Below are 24,899 nucleotides of genomic sequence, written 5' to 3'. Positions count from 1 at the left end.
TCAACAGCTGATCCTTAAACAGGGTACAATTTTGTCTTAAAAAGCATTTAGACTGTTATATGGGTAAGATGGGTATAGAGGGATATTGGCCAAATGCAGGCAATTCAGACTAGCTTAGTGGTAAAAAACTGGGTAGCATGGACAAGTTGGGCCGAAGGGCCTGTTTCCATGCTGTAAACCTCTATGACTCCAGGTTGGAGGGACAAACACGTTAATGCCACTGTCCCAACTCCAACTCACTCGGAGGACCTCAGAATCGAGGCACTTCCCCCTCCGCCTGTTGCAGGATGTAGCTATCCCCAGCCTTTAGTGGACTGCCCCTCACCCCCCCAGCACCCCCGGGAGCTCCAGCCAAGGAGTGAGGTGACAGATGATGCGGAAAAGGAGAGCGTTCCCTACCTTCACGTCCCGGTGAATAACGCCAAAGTCATGGAGAAACCCTGGAGACGAAGGAGAATCACAGAATTACCAGAACCATCAGCAGCCCACATCACCGAGAGAGAGAGAGAAACAACTTGCATTTCTCCAGCCCCTTTCATTCCCTCAGGACATCCCCAAGCATTTTACAACAATGAAGTACCTTCAGTGTGCTGTCACTTGTTGCAAAGTAGAAAATAGGACAGCCAGTTTATGGGAGATCCCACAAACAATCTGTTTTTGCGATGTTGATTGAACGTAGGCCAGAACATTGCTGCTTTTCTTCATAATACTGGCCATGGGATCGTTTACATTCAATTGAGGGCATGCTGGGTTTCACTTCAAATGTCATATCAAAAAGATTGACCCTCTGACAGTGCGGCACTCCCTCAGCACTGACCCTCTGACAGTGCAGCACTCCCTCAGCGCTGATCCTCTGACAGTGCGGCACTCCCTCAGTACTGACCCTCTGACAGTGCGGCACTCCCTCAGTACTGACCCTCTGACAGTGCGGCATTCCCTCAGCACTGACCCTCTGACAGTGCGGCACTCTCTCAGTACTGACCCTCTGACAGTGCGGCACTCCCACAGCACTGACGTTCTGACAGTGTGGCACTCCCTCAGCACTGACCCTCTGACAGTGCGGCACTCCCTCAGCACTGACCCTCTGACAGTGCAACGCTCCCTCAGCACTGACCCTCTGACAGTGCGACGCTCCCTCAGTACTGACCCTCTGACAGTGCGGCACTCCCTCAGCACTGATCCTCTGACAGTGCGGCACTCCCTCAGCGCTGATCCTCTGACAGTGCGGCACTCCCTCAGTACTGACCCTCTGACAGTGCGGCACTCCCTCAGTACTGACCCTCTGACAGTGCGGCACTCCCTCAGCACTGACCCTCTGACAGTGCGGCGCTCCCTCAGCACTGACCCTCTGACAGTGCGGCACTCCCCCAGTGCTGACCCTCTGACAGTGTGGCACTCCCTCAGTACTGACCCTCTGACAGTGCGGCACTCCCTCAGCACTGACCCTCTGACAGTGCGGCGCTCCCTCAGCACTGACCCTCTGACAGTGCGGCACTCCCCCAGTGCTGACCCTCTGACAGTGCGGCACTCCCTCAGTACTGACCCTCTGACAGTGCGGCACTCCCTCAGTACTGACCCTCTGACAGTGCGGCACTCCCTCAGTACTGACCCTCTGACAGTGCGGCACTCCCTCAGTACTGACCCTCTGACAGTGCGGCACTCCCTCAGCACTGACCCTCTGACAGTGCGGCACTCCCTCAGTACTGACCCTCTGACAGTGCGGCACTCCCTCAGTACTGACCCTCTGACAGTGCGGCACTCCCTCAGTACTGACCCTCTGACAGTGCGGCACTCCCTCAGTACTGACCCTCTGACAGTGCGGCACTCCCTCAGCACTGACCCTCTGACAGTGCGGCACTCCCTCAGTACTGACCCTCTGACAGTGCGGCACTCCCTCAGCACTGACCCTCTGACAGTGTGGCACTCCCTCAGCACTGACCCTCTGACAGTGCAGCACTCCCTCAGTGCTGACTGGGCTGTGGGTTTAAGTTTTCTGGATGATTCACGGACACTCACCAATGGCAGAGCCCAACTCGGCTGCAAACACTCGCACTCTGCTCTCGCCAATGGGCCCAGAGGCTGTCCAGAGCATATGGAGGTCGCCAGCGCTGTGGTAATCACACACTGGAGGATAAAATCAGAGTGAGAAGACAGTCACTGCCAGTGGAAACAGTGTGGAGAGGGCAGTGCAGAGTTAACCCTGTCTCACAGCAGAGAGCAGCATCATAATCAGATATTTCAGACATAGCCCAGGCCTCAGAAAGAAAGTCCAGCCAAACAAACCACTTCAGAAGCAGTGCCCCAAAGGAGCATCAGTGAATTACAGGCCAATATAGCAGAGGAGGCCATTTGGCCCATTGAGTCATACTGGCTCATTGGAAGAAGAAACCAGTCAGTGCCAGCCGTGTTTTGCACTTCCCTTGTGTTGCTGCCAGTGAATCTGCTTCCACCTCCCCAGGCAGCTCGCTCCAAATCCCAACAACTCAATTCATAAAAACATTTTTCACCATCTCCCTGTCGATCCTTCTGCCTTCAATCTCTGCCCCTTCTTGTTCTCGATTCTGCAACCACAACACCCTTCATGATTTTAAACACCAACGTCAAATCTTCTCTCAGCCTTCCCTGCCCGGTGGACAATGACCCCAGCCTCTCCGTGTAACTGAAGCCCCTCACCCCTGGAACCAGTCTGCTCACGTCCGTCTCCTGAAGCTGTCCTTTCCTCAGACTTGGCAAATTGCTGCTCCCTTTTTGTCCCGGGGCTCCAGAAACTGGACAGTCCCTCATTCACCCAGTGGGTTCGCACACACACCCCCTGCCCTTTCCTCACTCTGCGTTGTCTGTACTTAACTCCCACTTTCTGCAGATACGCTCAATGCCTCTTACAGAAGCCAGGCTCCTACTCTATAGGGGGATACATGGCAGGAACCAGTGCAAAGTGAGGGCACACACACACACGTCACAATCACAATTCTACTCTCCTCACCATTGTGGATCAGCTTCTGAGTTCTGAATTCCTCATAGTAACAGGAGGAGGCCATTCTGCCCAAGGCTGTTCCACCGTTCAATTAGATCAGGGCAGAGTTGTGTCCTAACTCCAAGTGCCCCATATCCCTTAGTACCTCTTTACAAAAATCGATCCATTTCAGATTTTACAGGGAATGATCGATCATCAATTGCGATTTGTGGAAGTTCCAAACTTCTATCGCCCGGTCTGTGTGGAAGTGTTTGCGAATTTCACTCCTGAAAAGTCTGCCGCTATCTTTAAGACTTTGCTCCCGGAGATAGACTCTCCAACCTGCAGAAATATCTTCTATCCATCTGGTTTGTTTCCCCTGATTTTCTGATTAACTTTGATCACATCATCCCTTAATCTTCTAAACTCCAGAGATTACAATCTGTTTGCATGACCCCTCTTGATAATTTAATCCTTTTAGCCCAGTATCATTCTGGTAAATCTTTCTGGGTGTATCACAGCTTGGTATGGGCTCCTGCTTTGACCAAGACCGCAAGGAACTACAAAGGGTTGTGAATGTAGCCCAATCCATCACGCAAACCAGCCTCCCATTCATTGACTCTGTCTACACTTCCCGCTGCCTCGGGAAAGCAGCCAGCATAATCAAGGACACCACCCACCCCGGACATTCTCTCTTCCACCTTCTTCCTTCGGGAAAAGGATACAAAAGTCTGAGATCACACACCAACTGACTCAAGAACAGCTTCTTCCCTGCTGCTGTCAGACTTTTGAATGGACCTACCTTGCATTAAGTTGATCTTTCTCTGCACCCTAGCTATGACTGTAACACTACATTCTGCACTCTCTCCTTTCATTCTTTATGAACGGTATGCTCCGTCTGTATAGCCCGCAAGAAACAATACTTTTCACTGTATACTAATACACGTGACAATAATAAATCAAATCTACACTGCTGTCCCCTCCAAGACCAGTACATCCTTCCAAAGGGACAGTGCCCAGAGCTGTTCACTGTGTGCCAGATGTGATGTAGTAAGAGTTTTAACAACACCAGGTTAAAGTCCAACAGGTTTATTTGGTAGCAAATGCCATGAGCTTTCAGAGCGCTGCTCCTTCGTCAGATGGAATGGACGTATATATCCATATATATCCATTCCATCTGACGAAGGAGCAGCGCTCCGAAAGCTAATGGCATTTGCTACCAAATAAACCTGTTGGACTTTAACCTGGTGTTGTTAAAACTCTTACTGTGTTTACCCCAGTCCAACACCAGCATCTCCACACGATGTGATGTACCCAGGGGGCTTTGTATGGCTCAAACATAACCTCTCACCCTCTCATTTTTTAACCCCCCCAAGTACAGAATCTTAGAATTGTCACAGCACAGGAGGCCATTCAGCCTGTCGCACCTGTGCTAGCCCACTGAAAAAGCAGCTCACCCTGTACCACTCACTGCAGCTCTGCAAATCTTTCCTTTTCAGATAGTGATCAAATTCCCTTTGGAAAGCTTCACCTGCCCTCGCCTCAACCACACTCTCAGACTTTGCATTCCAGATCACAACTCCCTGCGTAAAAATAAGTCCTTCTCATCTGGCCCCCCCTCTGGATTTTCCCCCAATCTCGCCACACAACTAAAGTTTCTCATTGCTGCTATTACCGAAAGAAGTATCACAACACCAGGTTAAAGTCCAACAGGTTTATTTGGAATCACGAGCTTTCGGAGCGCGCTCTGAAAGCTCGTGATTCCAAATAAACCTGTTGGGACTTTAACCTGGTGTTGTGAGACTTCTTACTGTGCCCACCCCAATCCAATGCCGGCATCTCCACATCACTGCTTTTACTGGGAAGTTGATCCTTTGCACTCTGTCCTAGGTTTCTTAATTTGAAGGATTTAAACAATAAAGTCTGATGGTTTACATGGTTGCGATCCCCGTCGGAGAGTTTCACATTCTCCACAATGGTGAGAGCTGGAGGTGAATTGTGTAAGGAAGGATCGGTGGGGGTAGGAGGTGCTACTCTATGGACCAGTAGCTAGACGCACAGCTAAACAACAGCACACTTGGCACCGAGTTCAGGAATCTCTGGTGCGCCTGTGGAACTCACTAATGAAGAGCAGGCGTGAAGTCTGCCAGCATTCCCGTAAGCCCTGCACGAACGGATGGTGGACCTGCTTCTGGGAAGGAAAAGGAGAAGAAAACATTTCCACAGACAGCTCCTGAGTCACGGCCGGGGAGGTCGGGAGGGGAGAGGAGGGTAGGGGAGTCATACTGACGTGTCAGCAGGGCGTGGAGAGGATCGTAGGAGGATCCCAGCTGCTAAATCCCCTCACCGAAAAGAAATCAACCTCAGTCTCGGAAGTTCCAACTGATTCCCAGCCTTTTAGGGGAGAGACTTGCAGATTCCCATTCCGCCTTGTGGGAACTTGCTCTGATTTCACTCCGAAATGCCCTGGCCCTACACTCCTTTCTGACGCAAAAGGTGCGATATGAAGGTGGAAGGGGTGGGGTGGATGAAGTTTGGGGGGGGGGGGGGGGGGGTGGGGGGGGGGGGGGGGTCGGTGATGAAGCCCAATTGCAGGGAGGGGAAGATGTGTAAAAGAGCAAATCAGGAGCATTTTTATCGACACAGACACACGACCCCCCTTTCCCCAGCCCCTAGCTCTGCCCCACTCACTAATGGGTCAGTGCGAATGTGCGGCCAGTGTTGTGCTGAAGCACACAGTCCAGCAAGTGTCCCAGCTCGGAATCACCCAGTCCCTGGAAGGAATCTAGCTGCCACAGGTTACCCTGGTATCTGGAAACTCGTAGGAATGAATTTTGGAACCAGGCTAGACGACGGTGTCACACGCAGTCAAACATCCCGCCAACACTCAGTGTTAGGATCACTTAACAGTCCGGGAGCGGTGTGTGAGCGTGAGAGAAGACTGACCCCATCCTCGGACAAAGCAGCTTGGAAGAGAATGGTGGATAATTGGAGTGCTGGCTGTACTGGGGAGTTGGTGCAGGCGTGCAGGGAATGGGGGAGAAAGAGGAGAGAGTGAGGGGCTGAGGTGAGCTGGAGGTTCACAGAGCACGGTGACAGGAGCAGACACACACAGCAGTTAAATACCTGAATGATGACGCCATCTTTGCACTGCTGCAGGATTCCGTGTCGAACAATCTGGGCTTTCAGCAGCACCTGTGGGGTTAGCATTGCTGACAGGGTGACTGGGAACATGCAGAACATTTCATTACAGCAAAACACACTGTCAACATCGACCAATTCAACTCAAAACAAACAGGAGGCTGACAGCTAACCAGATCAAATACTGTCCTCCACCCAACTAAATCCAGTTGCAGAACTGGATAATCTCATTCAATAAAACAATTAGGAGGCGGATGTAAAAATGGAAAATTCAGAAATAGTCCAGACACAGGGGACAGTGTAGAGGGAGCTTTACTCTGTATCTAACCCCGTGCTGTACCTGTCCTGGGAGTGTTTGATGGGGACAGTGTAGAGGGAGCTTTACTCTGTATCTAACCCCGTGCTGTACCTGTCCTGGGAGTGTTTGATGGGGGACAGTGTAGAGGGAGCTTTACTCTGTATCTAACCCCGTGCTGTACCTGTCCTGGGAGTGTTTGATGGAGACAGTGTAGAGGGAGCTTTACTCTGTATCTAACCCCGTGCTGTACCTGTCCTGGGAGTGTTTGATGGAGACAGTGTAGAGGGAGCTTTACTCTGTAACTAACCCCGTGCTGTCCCTGTCCTGGGAGTGTTTGATGGGGGCAGTGTAGAGGGAGCTTTACTCTGTATCTAACCCCGTGCTGTACCTGTCCTGCGAGTGATGGATGAAGACAGTGTACAGGGAGCTTTACTCAATATCTAACCCCGTGCTGTACCTGTCCTGGGAGTGTTTGATGGGGGACAGTGTAGAGGGAGCTTTACTCTGTATCTAACCCCGTGCTGTACCTGTCCTGGGAGTATTTGATGGGGACAGTGTCGAGGGAGCTTTACTCTGTATCTAATCCCATGCCGTACCTGTCCTGGGAGTGTTTGATGGGGGACAATGTAGAGGGAGCTTTACTCTGTATCTAACCCTGTGCTGTACCTGTCCTGGGAGTGTTTGATGGGGACAGTGTAGAGGGAGCTTTACTCTGTATCTAACCCCGTGCTGTACCTGTCCTGGGAGTGTTTGATGGGGACAGTGTAGAGGGAGCTTTACTCTGTATCTAACCCTGTGCTGTACCTGTCCTGGGAGTGTTTGATGGGGACAGTGTAGAGGGAGCTTTACTCTGTATCTAACCCCGTGCTGTACCTGTCCTGGGAGTGTTTGATGGGGACAGTGTAGAGGGAGCTTTACTCTGTATCTAACCCCGTGCTGCACCTGTCCTGGGAGTGTTTGATGGGGGACAGTGTAGAGGGAGCTTTACTCTGTATCTAACCCCGTGCTGTACCTGTCCTGGGAGTGTTTGATGTTAACCTGCGTTAATAATCACCTTTACAGCGTAGATCTGCTCATCAGTCCTTTGATAAACTTTCAGAATCGGTCCGAAGGAGCCTTTTGCAATAAATTCGATATCCTAGAGGGGGAGAAGCACAGAGAGCAACATTCCACAACCAGGAGACAGGATGTGTGTTGAGTGAAGCTGGGGGGGGGGGGGGGGGGGGGGGGGGGGAGAGGAGAGTTTGGATCTGGATCTCGTGAATCTCTCCCCCGCTGGGGATTTTACTCACCTCATGCCGGCCGTCTTGTCCACTCATTGATAAAGAGTCATCACTCTGACAGGTCAATGTTATCATTCTAACGTCCCAATTGTAGATGGTGACCATTCAGCAGTTCCTCATCAAGTATTTACTGTGAAGAAGCATGGTCTTCAACCGCGGGGGTCTGAGCTGGAGCCACAGCTATTTACAATCTATATCAATGACTCAGGCAGGTACTGCAGAGAGGGTATGGGAAGGGCTGAGCACTAAATCAGAAAGCAGAACCTGAAAGGTTATGATCTCTGGATTATTAACTGAGTCAGGATAGGACTGTTAAGATTGGAGAGATGAATGGGTGGCTCAAACACTGGTGTGTGAGAGGTAGGTCCTGGTTTTAGGACACTGACACCAGTTCTGGGGAAAGTGGTGGCAGTACCCTTGGGACAGTCTACACTTGAACCATGTTGAGGCTGCTGTTCTAGTGAGCTGCATAACCGGAAGAATAAAGAGAGTTTTAATTAAATACTGGGGATAAGTGATCAAATTTTGGAAGATGTGCCAAACCAAAAAGCAGAGAAAAGGCATCAGAATGAGAAACAATAAACAGACCACGGCAGGAAGGGGCAGAGAGTCTGAGAGTATAGGCTAGACGCTACAAAAATAATAAAATGACAAAATTAAAGGCTCTGTGTCTGAATACACGTAGCATTTGACTATTAATCCAGAAAGTCAGCTAATGTTCTGGGGACCCTGGTTCGAATCCCGTCACTGCAGGTAGTAGAATTTCAATTCAACAAAAGAAATCTGGAATTAAGAATCTACTGATGACCATGAAACCATTGTCGATTGTTGGAAAAACCCATCTGATTCATTAATGTCCTTTAGGGAAGGAAATCTGCCGTCCTTACCCGGTCTGGCCTACATGTGATTCCAGAGCCACAGCAATGTGGTTGACTCTCAACTGCCCTCAGGCAACTAGGGATGGGCAATAAATGTTGGCCCAGCCAGCGACGCCCATGTCCCACAAATGAATAAAAAAATAAATATGATCTGACATTGCTACAGGATGGTATAGATTGGGACCTGAATACTGAACGGTATGTGACATTTAAGAAGGACAGGAAGTTAGGAAAGGGTGGAGGGGTGGCTCTGTTAATTAATGATGGTTTTAGCACAATAGAGAGGAATGACCTAACTTCAGCAAATTGGGCTGGAGAAACAGTCTGGGTAGAGATTAGAAATGATAAAGGCAAGAGGTCATTTGTGGGAGCGATGGACAGGCCCACTAACAGTAACCAGACAGAAGGACAGGGTATAAAGGAAGAAACAACTGGAGCTTATCAGAAAGGTACAGTGATAATCAGGAAGATTTGAATCTGCATGTGAACTGGGAACATCAGATGGACAAAAGTGGCAGCGATGAGGAATTCATAGAATGCGTGTTTTCGGGATAGTCTCTGAGAACAGCACATTCTGGCATCGGCCAGAGAGCAAGCTATGGCGGTGTTGTGCAACGTGATAGGATTCATTGATACCCTCAGCGTAGGCACCCTGAGGTAGCAACCATAATATAACTGAATTTTACATTCAGTTTGAAGGAAAGAGTGGGTCCAAGACTAGTATTTTAAACTTAAATAAGGGCAATTATGAGGGCATGAAAGCAGAGCTTACGCAACCGAACCGGCAAATGAGGTTAAGGTTAGATCAACAGAGACACAGTAACGGACACGTGAGGGGATATTTCAGAATGCAGAGAATAGATACATTCCAATGAGAAAGGAAATTTCCAAGGGACGGACCCATCCGTGGTTAACCAAAACAAATTAAGGATAATATCAAACTTAAAGAAAAAACATTTAATTGTACGGATGGGTGACAGGTCAGAAGATTGGACAAAATATCAAAAAGAGCAAAGACTGACTAAAAGATTGATGGGGAAGGAAAATTTCAAGCAGGGGAGAAAGCTAGCTGGAAATAAAGACAGGTGTAACGTTTCTATAGATATTTAAAAAGGAAATGAATTAACAAAGTGGGTCTGGGGAGTTGATGATGGAAAGTAAGGAGATGGTAATGAACTGAACCAGTATTTTATATCGATCTTCACTATATTGAGGATACAAGTCACCTCCCAGAAATATAAAAGCAACACTGTGGATGCTGGAATCTGAAACAAAAACAGAAAATGCTGGAAAATCTCAGCAGGTCTGACAGCATCAGTGGAGAGAGAAACAGAGGCAACGATTCGAGTCTGGATGACTCCCCCCCCCCCCCCCCCGGCGTATAAATCTTTTCTGATTTTCTTTACTCTTAGCTCTGACGAAGAGTCATCCAGACTCGACACATTGGCTCTATTCTTGCTCCATAGATGCTGTCAGCCCTGCTGAGACTTCCCAGAAATAGTTGTAATCAGGAAATAGGAGGGAGAAAGGATCTCATAGAATCCCTACAGCGCAGAAGGAGGCCATTCGGCCCATTGAGCCTGCATTGACCACATTGTCACCCAGGCCCTATCTCTATAACCCCCATATATATTTAGCCTGCTAATCCCCCTGACACTAATGGACAATTTAGCACGGCCAACCAACCTAACTCGCATATCTTTGGAGTGTGGGAGGAAACCAGAGCACCCGGAGGAAACTCACGCAGACACGGGGAGAACGTGCAAATTTCACACAGACAGTGACCCAAGTCGGGAATCGAACCCGGGTCCCTGGCGCTGTGAGGCAGCAGCGCTAACCACTGTGCCATTGTGTCGCCTTTGGAAAAATTCCAATCACTATGGAAATTGTACTGGTCAAATTGTTGGGTCTGCAGGCTGACAAATCCCTGGGTCCAAATGCACTTCACCCTAAGGTCTTGAAAAAAAGAGGCTAATGAGATAGTTAATGCATTAGTTTTATTTTTCCAACATTCCCTAGATTTGGGGAAGGTTCCATTAGATTGAAAAATAGCAAACGTAACTCCATTATTCAAAAATGGAAGGGCAACAGGAAGCAGGAAGCTACAGATCAGTTTACCTAACATCTGTCATTAGAAGCTATTATTAAATACCTTACAGAAGGGCACTTGGAAAAATTCAATGCCATCAGGCAGAGTCAACATGGTTTGGTGAAAGGGAAATCGTGCTGAACCAATTTACCGGAGTTCTTTGAAGAAGTCACGTATGTTGTGGAGAAAAGGGAACCAGTGGATGCACTGATTTCAGAAGTTGCAACTTCAAAGGTTATTGTGAAAAATAAAAGCTCATCGAGTAGGGGTAACATATCGACATGGATAGAATATTGATTAGTGGAAAGCAGAGGGAGTTTTAAATGATCTATATTCGTAGTGTTAAGTGTTAAAAGCAAGGTATAGATTGAAGTGGGTTTAATTCAATGTTTCTGTGTAAGGAAGAGTAAACCTATAGTTAGACAAAGGTGTTTGCATCTGGAAGTTTTTGCTTTCAGATAAAAGGCACAGGATAATGAGGGTTACAACAATCTGGCAGAAGTATAAAGTCATCGTTGCTTAGCAACCGGGGGCACTTTTAGTGTAGTAAGGGTTTTTAATTTGGATTTGATTTATTATTGTCACATGTATTGGGATACAGTGAAAAGTATTGTTTCTTGCGCGCTATACAGACAAAACATACCGTTCATAGAGTACACAAGGGAGAAGGAAAGGAGAGGGTGCAGAATAAATATTACAGTCATAGCTAGGGTGTAGAGAAAGATCAACTTAATAAAAGTCCAAAAAGTTTAAAAGTTTTGAGTTTAGCTTTAGCTGGATGCATAACAGTTGCAGATAGGTAGTGAGAAAGAAGCAGGTCTCACAACTCTGCTAGAAGCAGTCGACTTTAGAAGCCTAAAGCTCTCTAAGCTTTGCTATAGGAAAAGCCATATAATGAAATAATGGTTAAGAGAACAAGTGCAGAAATCTAAAGGACAGCTAGTTAAGGAAACCAGAGAAATGAAGAGAAGTTTCCAGGAAGTCTGAAGTTAAAGGACAAAAAGGATATTGCTTATGGAAGTTAAAGTCAGACCTGGGAACAGAAGAGCTGATAAGGTTGGCTACAGATAAGTCACATATCTGCAGCAACTGTAAGGTTTGATGCCTTTATTTTCAGTGTTTGAAGCAATAATATTCTGCTGGGAACTGAGTACCTGAATTTGTGTAAAAGTATTTAAGACAATGGAAACCTGAAAGGTAGAAAAACTGGTGCCGAGTTCCTTGTTAAAAGTGGAATGGAGGGTTTGTTTGGAAGGCGAGCTGAAAAACCTGGAATGGATTCTTAATGCAGACAGATGATGGAGAGCATTCTTTGAAAGAAGATTTTAAAGCATGTCTTTTTGGGAGTGGAGTTTGGAAACCCTCATGTGACATTCATCTGGGGGGATTGAGGGAGAAATCCATGGAAGATCAGTTGAATGGCATCAGCCAATCGGTTTTTGAGTGAGGTGTTTTCTTTGAAAACTACACATTTGTGAAGAATCCCTACAGTGCAGAAGGAAGACTATTGGCCCATGGGTCTGCACTGACTCTCTAAACAAACGGTCTACCTAGGCCCCTTCCCCCACCTTATCCCCATAACCCTGCATATTTTACCGTGGCTAACCCCCCCCCCTTCACCCCAACCTACACATCTTGGGACACTAAGGGGCAATTTAACATGGCCAATCCACCTAACTTGCACATCTTTGGACTGTGGGAGGAAACCGGAGCACTCGGAGGAAACCCACGCCCACACAGACACGGGGAGAACATGCAAACTCCACACAGGCACCCAAGGCAGGAATTGAACCCGGGTCCCTGGCGCTGTGAGGCAGCAGTGTTAACCACTGTGCCACCGTGTGGGCATATAGATGCTGAGAGACAAACGGCTTTTTTTCTGCATAAAGATTAAGGGGGCAATCTTACCAAAAAAATTTGGAGTGCTGGACGAGCGTGAAAACAGGAGGGGATCACGCCATTTTTTTGGGCAAGTTAAAAATCGAATCGTACCTGAAGCAAAATCTGTTTCCAGCCAGCAGGGGTAGGGGGCAGGACCTAACCTTGCCAAAAGCCGGCTGTATGTAGCAGAGTGCGCAATTGCGCATGTCTCTCTGTTCTCCACTGGCGGGATGAGATGTTAAGATCACCCTCAAATTCTTTGATCGATACAATCTGATGTAAAAATGGTTATTAAACTACAGCAGAAGCTGAAGGGAAGGTTGAAATCTTTATGAACATCTACCTGGAATTCCTGCTGCACCTGCTTTGAACGATATGGGAACACGGGAAAGAAGAGAGAGATGAACTGGGGGAACGGCCATTCCGTGTTTCTGTAGTCGTTGTACGGAACACGCTCCTTGGAGAGACCCAGTGGTTCTGGAACCTTCCTCTGGGCTCTTTGGAACACGTCGAAGGAGTACCAGCTGGACACAGAGCCTTCCGCTCTGGACATGACAGTCTTCCATTTAGAGATGGGCTCACACCTGCCAGTGGAGTTTCCACCCTACAACATGAAGGGAAAGAGATGAGGGCGGTGCGGGAAAAGAACATTCTGATTTCAGCAACTTGCACACACTAACCAGGTAAGGGGATGGGGACGGAGAGGGACCTGGGAGGCAGGGGCCAGGGAGGGGAAGGGGCCCGGAGGGGGAGGGACGGGGAGGGTCCCAGGGAAGGGGAGGGGCCCAGGGGTGGCCCAGGGAGGGGGAGGAGCCTGGGAGGCGGAGACCAGGGAGGGGGAGAGGCCTGGGGAGGAGGTGGGGCCAGGGAGATGGGGGCGTGGCCTGGGAGGCAGGGCCCAGGGATGGGGAGGGGCCAGGGAGATGGGGAAGTGGCCTGGGAGGCAGGGGCCCAGGGAGGGGGAAGGAGCCCAGGGATGGGGCGGGGTCTGGGGCCAGGGCTCAGGAATGGGCCCTGGGGAGATGGGGGAGGGGCCCGGGGCAAAGGGCGGGGATGGGGGCGGGGATGGGGGCGGGGCAAAGGGCGGGGATGGGGGCGGGGCAAAGGGCGGGGATGGGGGCGGGGCAAAGGGCGGGGATGGGGGCGGGGCAAAGGGCGGGGATGGGGGCGGGGCAAAGGGCGGGGATGGGGGCCGGTTGTGGTTAGCGGCGGTTCCGCTGCTGTTGATCTAACGCTGGCAGTCTGATCCGGGTCCGCGCCGCTTACCCGGGCCGCACTCCGCTCATTGCCCATGGCCGCGACTCCACAACTCTCACATCCCGGGAACCCGCCCGACCCAACTAAACCAACCGCGGCATTCTGGGATACGGCCCCGCGGCTCTCTGGGATAGTGGAGGAGCGGCTCCCGTTGCTCTCTGGGATAGTGGAGGAGCGGCTCCCGGGGCTCTCTGGGATAGTGGAGGAGCGGCTCCCGGGGCTCTCTGGGATAGTGGAGGAGCGGCTCCCGCTGCTCTCTGGGATAGTGGAGGAGCGGCTCCCGGGGCTCTCTGGGATAGTGGAGGAGCGGCTCCCGCTGCTCTCTGGGATAGTGGAGGAGCGGCTCCTCGGTCCTCCGAGTGCTGGGCTCTGGTGCAGTGTAGTAAGCAGGAGCTGCGAGCAATGGGAAGGTGCTGGTGATGTGACTGGGCCGCCAATCCAGCCCAGACTCTGGGGACATGAGTTCAAATCCCAGCACAGCTCGTGGAATTTAAATTAATAAATCTGGAAATAAAAGCCAAGTTCAGTAATGAAGATGAGGAAACCATTGTCGGCAGTGGTGGACTCGTCAACGTTGAGAGCATTCAAATGGTTATTGGATAAACATATGGATGATATTGGAATAGTGTAGGTTAGAGGGGCTTTAGATTGGTTTCACTGATCGGCACAACATCGAGGGCCGAAGGGCCTGTACTGCACTGTAATGTTCTATGATTGTCAGAAAAACCCATCTGGTCACTAATGTCCTTTGGGGAAGGAAATCCGCCGTCCTTACCCGGTCTGGCCTAAACGTGACTCCAGAGCCACAGCAATGTGGCTGACTCTTAACTACCCTCTGAAATGGCCGGACAATTACTTATCTTGTACCAAACTGTCACAAAGCCAATAAAGGATGAATCTGGACGGACTCCCGGTCTTGACCTAGACTCTGAGAATGACCACAACAAACCCAGTCAGAGACATTTACAGCATGGGAACAGGCCCTTCGGCCCCACCTGTCCATGCCACCAAGTTTTTACCATTAAGCTAGTCCCAACTGCCTGCATTTGGCCCATATCCCTCTATATCCATCTTACCCATGTAACTGTCTAAATACTTTTTAAAAGATAAAATTTTACCCATCTCTACTACTACTAAAAGCCCTTTAAAGTTTATCAGTGTAACAAGTAGGCTTACATTAACAGTGCGATGAAGTTATTGTGAAACTCCCCTAGTCGCCACACTCCGGCGCCTGTTCGGGTACACTGAGGGAGAACTTAGCACAACCAATGCACCCTAACCAGCATGTTTCACAGACTGTGGGAGTAAACCAGAGCACCCGGAGGAAACCCACGCAGAGACGGGGAGAACGTGAAGACTTCTCACAGACAGTGACTCAAGCCGGGAATCAAACCCGGGAACCTGGTGCTGTGAGGCAACAGTGCTAACCATTGTGCCACCCTTGTCAATCCTGCAAAGTCCTCCTTACTAACATCTGGGGGCTAGTGCCAAAATTGGGAGAGCTGTCTCACAGACTGGTCAATCAACAGTCAGACATCATCATCCTCACGGAATCATACCTCACAGATAATTTGCTTTGATTTATTATTGTCATGTATTAACATACAGTGAAAAGTATTGTTTCTTGCGCGCTATACAGACAAAACATACTATTCATAGAGAAGGAAACGAGAGAGTGCAGAAAGTAGTGTTACAGTCATAGCTAGGGTGTAGAGAAAGATCAACTTAATGCAAGGTAGGTCCATTCAAAAGTCTGACAGCAGCAGGGAAGAAGCTGTTCTTGAGACGGTTGGTACGTGACCTCAACTTTTGTATCTTTTTCCTGAAGGAAGAAGGTGGAAGAGAGAATGTCCGGGGTGCGTGGGGTCCTTAACTATGCTGGCTGCTTTGCCGAGGCAGTGGGAAGTGTAGACAGAGTCAATGGCTGGGAGGCTGGTTTGCATGATGGATTGGGCTACATTCACAATAACGGATGGGATTTTACAGTCTTGCTTGAGCGAGACTGGAAATGCCCGTCTGAGGTCAACAGACATTTCCGTTGTCTGCCCCTCGCCCTCTCTGATTCAGTGGTGGGCAAGGCGGTAGAATTCCGGCGAATATTCTAGACACCACCATCACTATCCCTGGGTATGTCCTGTCCCACTGGCAGGACACAGCAGCAGAGGTGGTGGCACAGTGGTATACAGTCGGGAGGGAGTTGCCCTGCGAGTTCTCAACATTGTCTCTGGACCTCATGAAGTCTCTTGGCATCAAGTCAAACCAGGGCAAGGAAGCCTGCTGATTACCGCCTACCGTCTCCCCTCAGCTGATGAATTAGTACTCCTCCATGTTGAACACTATTTGGAAGGTGCACTGAGGATGGCAAAGGTGCAGAATGCACTCTGACTGGTGAACTTCAACATTCATCACAAAGATGCAGCAGGTGTTAAGGGAACCAGCTGGAGGGACAAACATATTTGACCTCATCCTCACCAACCTACCTGTCACAGATACATCCGTCCATGACAGTATTGGTAAGAGTGACAATTGCACAGTCCACGTAGAGACAAAGCCATACATTCGCATTGAGGATATCCTCCATCGTGTTTGCTGACCCTATGTCCGTGGGAAGTGGGATAGATTTCCATCAAATCTAGCAACTCAAGACTGGGCATCCGTGATGCGCTGTGGGCCATCAGCAGCAGAGTTGTACTCAATTCACTGAGAGCATGCCAGGAACAACACCAGGCACGCCTAAAATTGGGGTGTCAACCTGGTGAAGCCACAGCACAAGAAGTGCCAAACAATGGAGCAGCAAGTAATAAACAGAGCTAAGTGATCCCACAACGAACAGATCAGATCTAAGCACTACAGTGCTGCCACATCCAGCTGTGGATGGTGGTGGATGGTTAAACAAATCACTGGAGGAGGAGGCTCCACAAATATCCCCACCCTCAATGATGGAGGAGCCCAGCACATCAGTGCAGAAGATAAGACTGAAGCATTCGCCGCAATCTTCAGCCAGAAGTGCTGAGAGGATGATCCATCTCGGCCTCCTCCAGAGGTCCCCAGTATCACAGATGTCAGTCTTCAACCAATTCAGTTCACTGCATGAGATATCAAGAAACAAGAAGGCACTGGTTACTGCAAAGTCTATGGAACCTGCCCAGAGTCTGGCAATAATACTGAAACTTTGTGCTCCAGAACCTCCTATGCATTAGCCAAGCTGTTCCAGTACAACTACAACAGTGGCATGTATCCAGCAAAATGGAAAATTGCCCAGGTATGTCCCGTACGCAGAGTGCAGGAAAATCCAACCCTGCCAAATACCACACCACCAGTCTGCTCTCAATCATCAGTAAAGTGATGGAAGGGGTCGTCAACAACGCTATCAAGCAGCACCTGCTCAGCAATAACCTGCTCACTGACAGTCGCTCAGTTTGGGTTCCGCCAGGATCTCCTGACCTCGTTACAGCCTTGGTTCACACAGGGGCGAAAGAGCTGAATTCCAGAGGAGAGGTGAGAGTGACAGCCCTTAACATCAAGGCTGCATTCGAGCGTGTGGCATCGAGGAGCCCTAGAAAAACTGGAGTCAATGGGAATCGGGGAAAATTAACTGCTGGTTGGAGTCGTACCCGGCACAAAGGAAGATGGTTGTGGTGGTTGGAGGCCAATCGTCTCAGCTCCGGGACATCACTGCAGGAGTCCCTCAGGGTCAGTGTCCTCGACCCAACCATCCTCAGCTGCTTCACCAATCACCTTCCCTCCATCATAAGGTCAAAGTTTGAATGTTTGCTGATGATTGCATAATGTTCAGCACCATTTACCATTCCTCGGATACTGAAGCAGTCCGTATCCAAATGCAGCAAGATCTGGACAATATCCAGGCTTGGGCTGACAAGTGGCGAGTTGCGCCACATAAGTGCCAGGCAGTGACCATCTCCCAACAAGAAAGAATCCAACCATCTCGCTTTGCTGTCCAGTGGCATTACCATTGCTGAATCCCCCACTATCAACATCCTGGGGGGGTGTGGGGGGTTACCAGACATATGAATATTGTGGTTCGGGGAATTCTGCAGAGAATAACTCACCTCCTGACTCCCCGAACTATGTTGTAATTTGAAAATGTTAGATACTGAGGTATCCAGGACAGGAAAATATTTGACTTGAAAATTGCACTGTGCCCAGCGTCAAGTATTTTTTAACCTTTTATACACTGTAATGAAAATCGTGCTAAATTGTTGTGGCAAGCAGTTGTCATTTTTGTACCACACGTAATGTCCCGGTGCGTCAGGACTAAGACAAAAAAGACTTAACTTTTTATTTAAGAATTTTGTATTTAAAAAAAAACTATGAAGCTTGTCTTGGGACTTGGATTTATTTTGCCAGTTTGGCGATGCTGTACAGCACTGACCCATGGCAAGTAAACTGCACTCTTCCACATGCTTACTGTGTGCCGAGAACAGTTCAAATCAACAAGAGAGGCTGGGAATCCTGCGGCGAGTAACTCACCTCCTGACTCCCCAAAGCCTGTCCACCATCTACAAGGCACAAGTCAGGAGTGTGATGGAACGCTTTCCAGTCGCAGCTCCAACAACTCTCGAGAAGTTTGATACCATCCAGGATACAGCAGGTCACTTGATTGTCACCCCATTCACCTTCAACATTCACTCCCTCCACCACTGACGCACATTGATAGCGGAATGCATTTACAAGATGCACTGCAGAAACATTAGGAACAGGAGTAGGCCATTCGGCCCTTCAAGCCTGCATTGCCACCAATAAGATCGCAGTTGATCTGGATGAGCCCCTCATTAACCCTTAACTCCCTTGTTGATCAAAGATCTGTCGAAAACTCAGCCTTGAATATATTCAGTGACCCAACCTCCACTGCTGTCGAGGAGGGGAGGGGCGGGGGGGGGGGGGGGGGGGGGGGGTAGAATTCCACAGAGTAAAGATCCTCTGAGAGAAATAAATTTTCCTCATCTCAGTCTTAAATGGAAAAGCACTTAATTTTGAACTGTGCTGGCTGGTTCCAGACTCTCCCACAAGGGGAGATATCTTTTCAGCATCTACCCTGTCAAACTCACACAGAATCCGATTGGTTTCAAATAAAACAGTTTTCTAAACCACAATGAAGATACTCCAATTCCTCATAAACCCTTCATCCCAGGATTCAACCCACTCAACATTCTCACAACTGCTTCCAAAGCAACTAGCTCCCTCCCTAAATAAGGTAACCAAAACTGTACAAAGTACTCTATATCAATCACAGTAATGTCCTGTGCACAGTAAAGCCTGACTTCCTTTACACATTTATACAGGTTCCACACACACTGACTCTCACTGAGGTACGGGTTCCACACACACTGACTCACTGGGGTACGGGTCCCACACACACTGACTCTCACTGGGGTACGGGTCCCACACACACTGACTCTCACTGGGGTACGGGTTCCACACACACTGACTCTCACTGGGGTACGGGTTCCACACACACTGACTCTCACTGGGATACGGGTCCCACACACACTGACTCTCACTGGGGTACGGGTCCCACACACACTGACTCTCACTGGGGTACGGGTCACACACACTGACTCTCACTGGGGTACAGGTCCCACACACACTGACTCTCACTGGGATACGGGCTCCACACACACTGACTCTCACTGGGGTAAGGGTTCCACACATTGACTCTCACTGGGGTACGGGTTCCACACACACTGACTCTCACTGGGGGATGGGTTCCACACACACTGACTCTCACTGGGATACGGGTCCCACACACACTGACTCTCACTGGGGTACGGGTCCCACACACACTGACTCTCACTGGGGTATGGGTTCCACACACACTGACTCTCACTGGGGTATGGGTTCCACACACACTGACTCTCACTGGGGTACGGGTTCCATACACACTGACTCTCACTGGGGTACGGGTTCCACACACACTGACTCTCACTGGGGTATGGGTTTTACACACTGACTCTCACTGGGATACGGGGTTCCACACACACTGACTCTCACTGGGGTATGGGTTCCACACACACTGACTCTCACTGGGGTACGGGTTCCACATACACTGACTCTCACTGGGGTATGGGTTCCACACACACTGATTCTCATTCGGATATGGGTTCCACTTTTAGCAGCCACTGGAATGGGCCAAACAACTTCAAACAATCTCAGTTATAGAAACTAGAAGCAGGAGGAGGCCATTTGGCCCCTTGAACCTGCTCTGCCATTCGTTTTGATCATGGCTGATCATCAAATTCAATATCCTGATTCCCCCCCTTCCCTCCCATATCCCTTAATCCCTTTAGCCCTAAGAGCTCTATCTAATTTCTTCTTGAAATCACACAGCGTTTTGGCCTCAACTACGTTCTGTGGGAGTGAATTCCACACATTCACCACCCTCTGGGTGAAGAAATTTCTCCTCACCAACTCTTTGCTTCCATCTGCTAACCAGCTTTTTATCCACCTCAACACCTTCCCCACAACCCCTGTAACTTTACACAGTAGTCCGATGGTAGAGATTGATCAGGAATCTCTCCCATTCTCACCACCTGCCATTAGGAATACTCAACCTGTTTGACCACGTTATGAATGCAGCTTCCTCGGCCATCAGGTCCTGGAGTGGGACTCGAACCCGGAGCTCCTGGCACAGAGGCAGGGACGCCCCTCACTGCACCACAAGACCCCCACATGTCTGAGCAACCTGCTTATAAATCCCTGAAAACAATAGAGTCACAGAGGTTTACAGCATGGAAACAGGCCCTTCGGCCCAACCTGTCCATGCCGCCCTTTTTTTTAACCACTTTTTGGCTAGTCCCAATTGCCTGCATTTGGCCCATATCCCTCGATACCCATCTTACCCATGTAACTGTCTAAACGCTTTTTAAAAGACAAAATTGTACCCGCCTCTACTACTACCTCTGGCAGCTTGTTCCAGACATTTCCACCCTCTGTGTGAAAAAATTGCCCCTCTGGACCTTTTGTATCTCTCCCCTCTCACCTTAAACCCTCTAGTTTTAGACTCCCCTACCTTTGGGAAAAGATATTGACTATCTCGCTGATCTGTGCCCCTCATTATTTTATAGATCTCTATAAGGTCACCCCTCAGCCTCCTACGCTCCAGAGAAAAAAGTCTCAATCCATCCAACCTCTCCTTATAACCCAAACCATCAAGTCCTGGTAGCATCCTGGTAAATACTGAACCATTTCATTGGCATACAGATGTTAGGAAATTAAATACTTTTAACATGGAAAAAGGTTTTACATTATTCACTATAAAACGAGCTTCAGTTAAAGACACTCCTGGAACAATTACAGAGGAAGACACTTGGTGGAATCTCAGCATTCTCACTATCCATATTGGCAGCACTATGTCCAAACTCAAATTCCTCTAAACTATACAATCATACCAATTGTGGAGACTTGATTTATGCATAACATCACTCAGGGCAGGATTTGAGCATAGGGATAGGGATGCACGGTGGCACAGTGGTTAGCACTGCTGCCTCACAACGCCAGAGACCCGGGTTCAATTCCCGGCTTGGGGTCACTGTCTGTGTGGAGTTTGCATGTTCTCCCCGTGTCTGCGTGGGCTTCCTCCGGGAGCTCCGGTTTTCTCCGGATGTGCGGGTCAGGCTGATTGGCCGTGCTAAATTGCCCCTTAGTGTTAGAGGAGGATTAACAGGGCAAATACATGGGGGTAGGGCCTGGGTGGGATAGTTGTGAGTGCAGGCGATGAGCTGAATGGCCTCCTTCTGCACTGTTGGGATTCTATGCACTGAGACCTTGGTGATGTACACAATGTCTTGCACAAACTTTGAAACAGAAATGTTGCTGAGTCAGCAAAGGTTAAAGATTAACGGTCTGACAGGAAAGTGTGTTTATTTAAAAAGATTTACCAAAATCCCTTCTGTTTCGACATGTTCTGTGGTCTGGTCTCCAGATTTGGGCCAAAGTTTTGCCTCAGGAGGATTCAAATCTGCAACACGACATAAATATATCTGTTAACATGGTTGGATTTGAGGGATATGATAAAGGAATATCACGTTTTCATTCTCCTGTTTAAAAGAGGATTTTCCTCACTCGGTGAAAACAGAAAGGAAAATCAATGCTTCGTTAAACATTTCCGAAAATCAATAGAATAGTTTAAACAAGCTGTCTAACAAAGCAAACATGAGGAGGTTAAATCCTCACGGCCAATTCCAGGGTCGAACAGAATTTCCCTTCAGCTATGAAGCGTCTGATTGCTCTGCTGGCTTGCTCGTTCCTCAGCGCTGTGTCTTCGGATCGAGGTAAAGGGAACACTCTCTAAGTTTTGTGGCCTCTGTCTGTCAGCCAGCAGCGACAAAGCCCTGTTTAAGCTGGGGCTTCAACTAAAGAAGTCAGTATGGGACGTAGATGTGGTCCGACTCTCGGGACAGGGTTTGTGAAATTATAAAGATTCTTTCGTACGGGATATGAGCGTCGCAGGCAAGGTCAGCAGCACTTATTGCCCATCTCTGGGGCGGCACGGTGGCACAGTGGTTAGCACTGCTGCCTCACAGCGCCAGGGATCCAGGTTCGATTCCCCGGTTGGGGCACTGTCTGTGCGGAGTCTGCACGTTCTCCCCGTGTCTGCGTGGGTTTCCTCCGGGTGCTCCGGTTTCCTCCCACTGCGGGTTAGGTGGATTGACCATGCTAAATTGCCTCTTAGTATCAGCGGGACGAGCTAGGGTAAATGTATGGGGGTTATAGGGATGGGGCTGGGTGGGATTGTGGTTGATGCAGAATCGATGGGCCGAATAGCCTCCTTCTGCACTGTAGGATTCTATGATTTTATTTGGCTGGGAAGTCCTGGGGTGGGACTCAAACCCAGAACTCCTGGATCAGAGGTAGGGACACTGCCCACTGCACCACGAGACCTCGGAAATGTCCGTGACCGCAATGATTTGTACACAACAGGGAAAAGGTGAATTAGGAAATGTGTTGTCTGTGACTCAGAGGGTAGAATTTCCACCTCTGGGTCGGAAAGTTGTGGGTGAGGTCCCCTCTAAAGATCTGAACATGTGAAGCAGGTTGGAACTCCTAGAGGAACTTTTTCCCCTGGAGTGTAGGAGGCTGAGGGGTGACCTTATAGAGGTCTATAAAATAATGAGGGGCACAGATCAGCTAGATAGTCAATATCTTTTCCCAAAGGTAGGGGAGTCTAAAACTAGAGGGCATAGGTTTAAGGTGAGAGGGAAGAGATACAAAAGTGTCCAGAGGGGCAATGTTTTCACACAGAGGATGGTGAGTGTCTGGAACAAGCTGCCAGAGGTAGTAGTAGAGGCGGGTACAATTCTGTCTTTTAAAAAGCATTTAGACAGTTGCATGGGTAAGATGGGTATAGAGGGATATGGGCCAAACGCGGGCAATTGGGACTAGCTTAGGGGTTTAAAAAAAAAAGGGCGGCATGGACAAGTTGGGCCGAAGGGCCTGTTTCCATGCTGTAAACCTCAATGACTCTATAACACAGAGGAACTGCTGCCCTGCTGGGGGGGTGTCATGATTCAGATTAATTGTTACATCGAGTCCCTGTCTGCCAGTTACACATAGCAATATTAGAATCATAGAATCCCTGCAGTGCAGAAAGAGGCCATTTGGCCCATCGAGTCGTCACCGACCACAATCCCACCCAGGCCCTACCCCCATATCCCTACATATTTTACCCACTAATCCCTCTAACCTACGCATCCCAGGAAACTAAGGGGCAATTTTAGCATGGCCAATCAACCTAACCCGCACATCTTTGGACTGTGGGAGGAAACCAGAGCACCCGGAGGAAACCCACGCAGACATGGGGGGAACGTGCAAACACCACTCAGACAGTGACCCGAGGTCGGGAATCGAACCCGGGTCCCTGGCGCTGTGAGGTAGCAGTGCTAACCACTGTGCCACCATGCTGCTCAATATTCCAGCACCAGAGAGTGTTCTGGTTCCCTGGGCCAGAGGTTCCCTCAACTAATGCCCCTGTAAAACATTAAGAAGTCTCACAACACCAGGTTAAAGTCCAACAGGTGAGTGATGCTCCTTCATCACCTGATGAAGGAACAGCGCTCCGAAAGCTTGTGATTCCAGATAAAGCTGTTGGACTCCAATCTGGTGTTGTGAGACTTCTTACTGTGCCCACCCCAGCCCAACGCCGGCATCTCCACATCATGGCTACCTGCGAAACAGATTGATGATCGATCATGTCTGACTGCTGTTTGTGGGATCTTACTATGCACAATATGGTTGCTGTGTTTGCTGAGTGAATGAAGTGACAGTGCCTCAGAATTGCTGCTTGTTTCCTGTGCGATACAGGCCATGCTTTGGATTTGAGTCTATGTGCTGTTGTTTCTGTAGGGTCCTGTGTCGGTCGCTGTGACCTGGGCTTCAACGAGTTACAGAAATGTCAGTGCGACAGTCTGTGCCATTTCTACAGGAGTTGCTGCGAGGATTACGAGACTGTTTGTAAAAAAGGTACAAAACAACATTAGGTAGAGACACACACACACACACACACACACACACAGATACAAATACACACCCACATATGTACATACAGAGGCTTATCAACACACAGAAGCACACACAGCACTCCCTCAGTACTGACCCTCTGATAGTGTGGCACTCCCTCAGCACTGACCCTCTGACAGTGCGGTACTCCCTCAGTACTGACCCTCTGACAGTGCGGCACTCCCTCAGCACTGACCCTCTGACAGTGCGGCACTCCCTCAGCACTGACACAAGAGCACAAGAAATGGAAGCAGGAGATGCCATCAAGCCCTTCCAGCCTGCCCCGACAGTCAATACTATCCTGGCTGGTCTATGCCGGCCTCTGCTCCTTTTCTGTGCCATTTCCCCATCGCCCTCTATTCCTCGATCTATCAAATATTTATCCCCCTGCACTTTAAATACTTCTAATGATCCAGCCTCCAGCAGCCTTTGGGGCAGAGAATTCCAGAGGTTCACCACCCTCTGTGAGAGGAGATGTCCACGCGCCTCAGGCCCTTTATCTTGTGGCCAATTCCCCTTGTTCGAGACTGTCCCACTCGTGAAAACATCTCACCATCTACCCTGTCGAGCCCCCTCAGGATCTCATATGTTGGAATAAGGTCAC

At 49.2% G+C, this 24,899-nt stretch overlaps 1 protein-coding gene across 3 annotated transcripts in view; it reads right to left on the bottom strand.

The window, feature by feature from the left end:
* Positions 1 to 24,125, bottom strand: part of LOC144489946 (ribosomal protein S6 kinase-related protein-like) — a 31,895-nt gene extending 7,770 nt beyond the window's left edge. The window contains exons 1-8 of one of the 3 annotated variants that reach the window (XM_078207770.1): positions 23,964 to 24,125; positions 21,679 to 21,758; positions 12,867 to 13,127; positions 7,447 to 7,530; positions 6,080 to 6,148; positions 5,075 to 5,144; positions 2,017 to 2,124; positions 400 to 440 (exon numbers count right to left, since the gene is read on the bottom strand). In XM_078207770.1, the coding sequence (XP_078063896.1) occupies positions 400 to 440; positions 2,017 to 2,124; positions 5,075 to 5,144; positions 6,080 to 6,148; positions 7,447 to 7,530; positions 12,867 to 13,127; positions 21,679 to 21,758; positions 23,964 to 24,105 (855 nt within the window). In that variant the 5' untranslated portion in view covers positions 24,106 to 24,125. Of the gene's footprint in view, positions 1 to 399; positions 441 to 2,016; positions 2,125 to 5,074; positions 5,145 to 6,079; positions 6,149 to 7,446; positions 7,531 to 12,866; positions 13,128 to 13,789; positions 13,923 to 21,678; positions 21,759 to 23,963 lie in introns of those variants that run through there. The other 2 variants (XM_078207771.1, XM_078207773.1) reach the window with 2 other exon arrangements.
* Positions 24,126 to 24,899: the final 774 nt, after the last annotated feature.

The sequence above is a fragment of the Mustelus asterias genome, unplaced genomic scaffold (genome assembly GCF_964213995.1).
Source record: "Mustelus asterias unplaced genomic scaffold, sMusAst1.hap1.1 HAP1_SCAFFOLD_2703, whole genome shotgun sequence".
NCBI classification, from domain to species: domain Eukaryota; kingdom Metazoa; phylum Chordata; class Chondrichthyes; order Carcharhiniformes; family Triakidae; genus Mustelus; species Mustelus asterias.
Note: the sequence above shows the minus strand (reverse complement) of the source record. Positions and strands in the feature narration are given on the sequence as shown.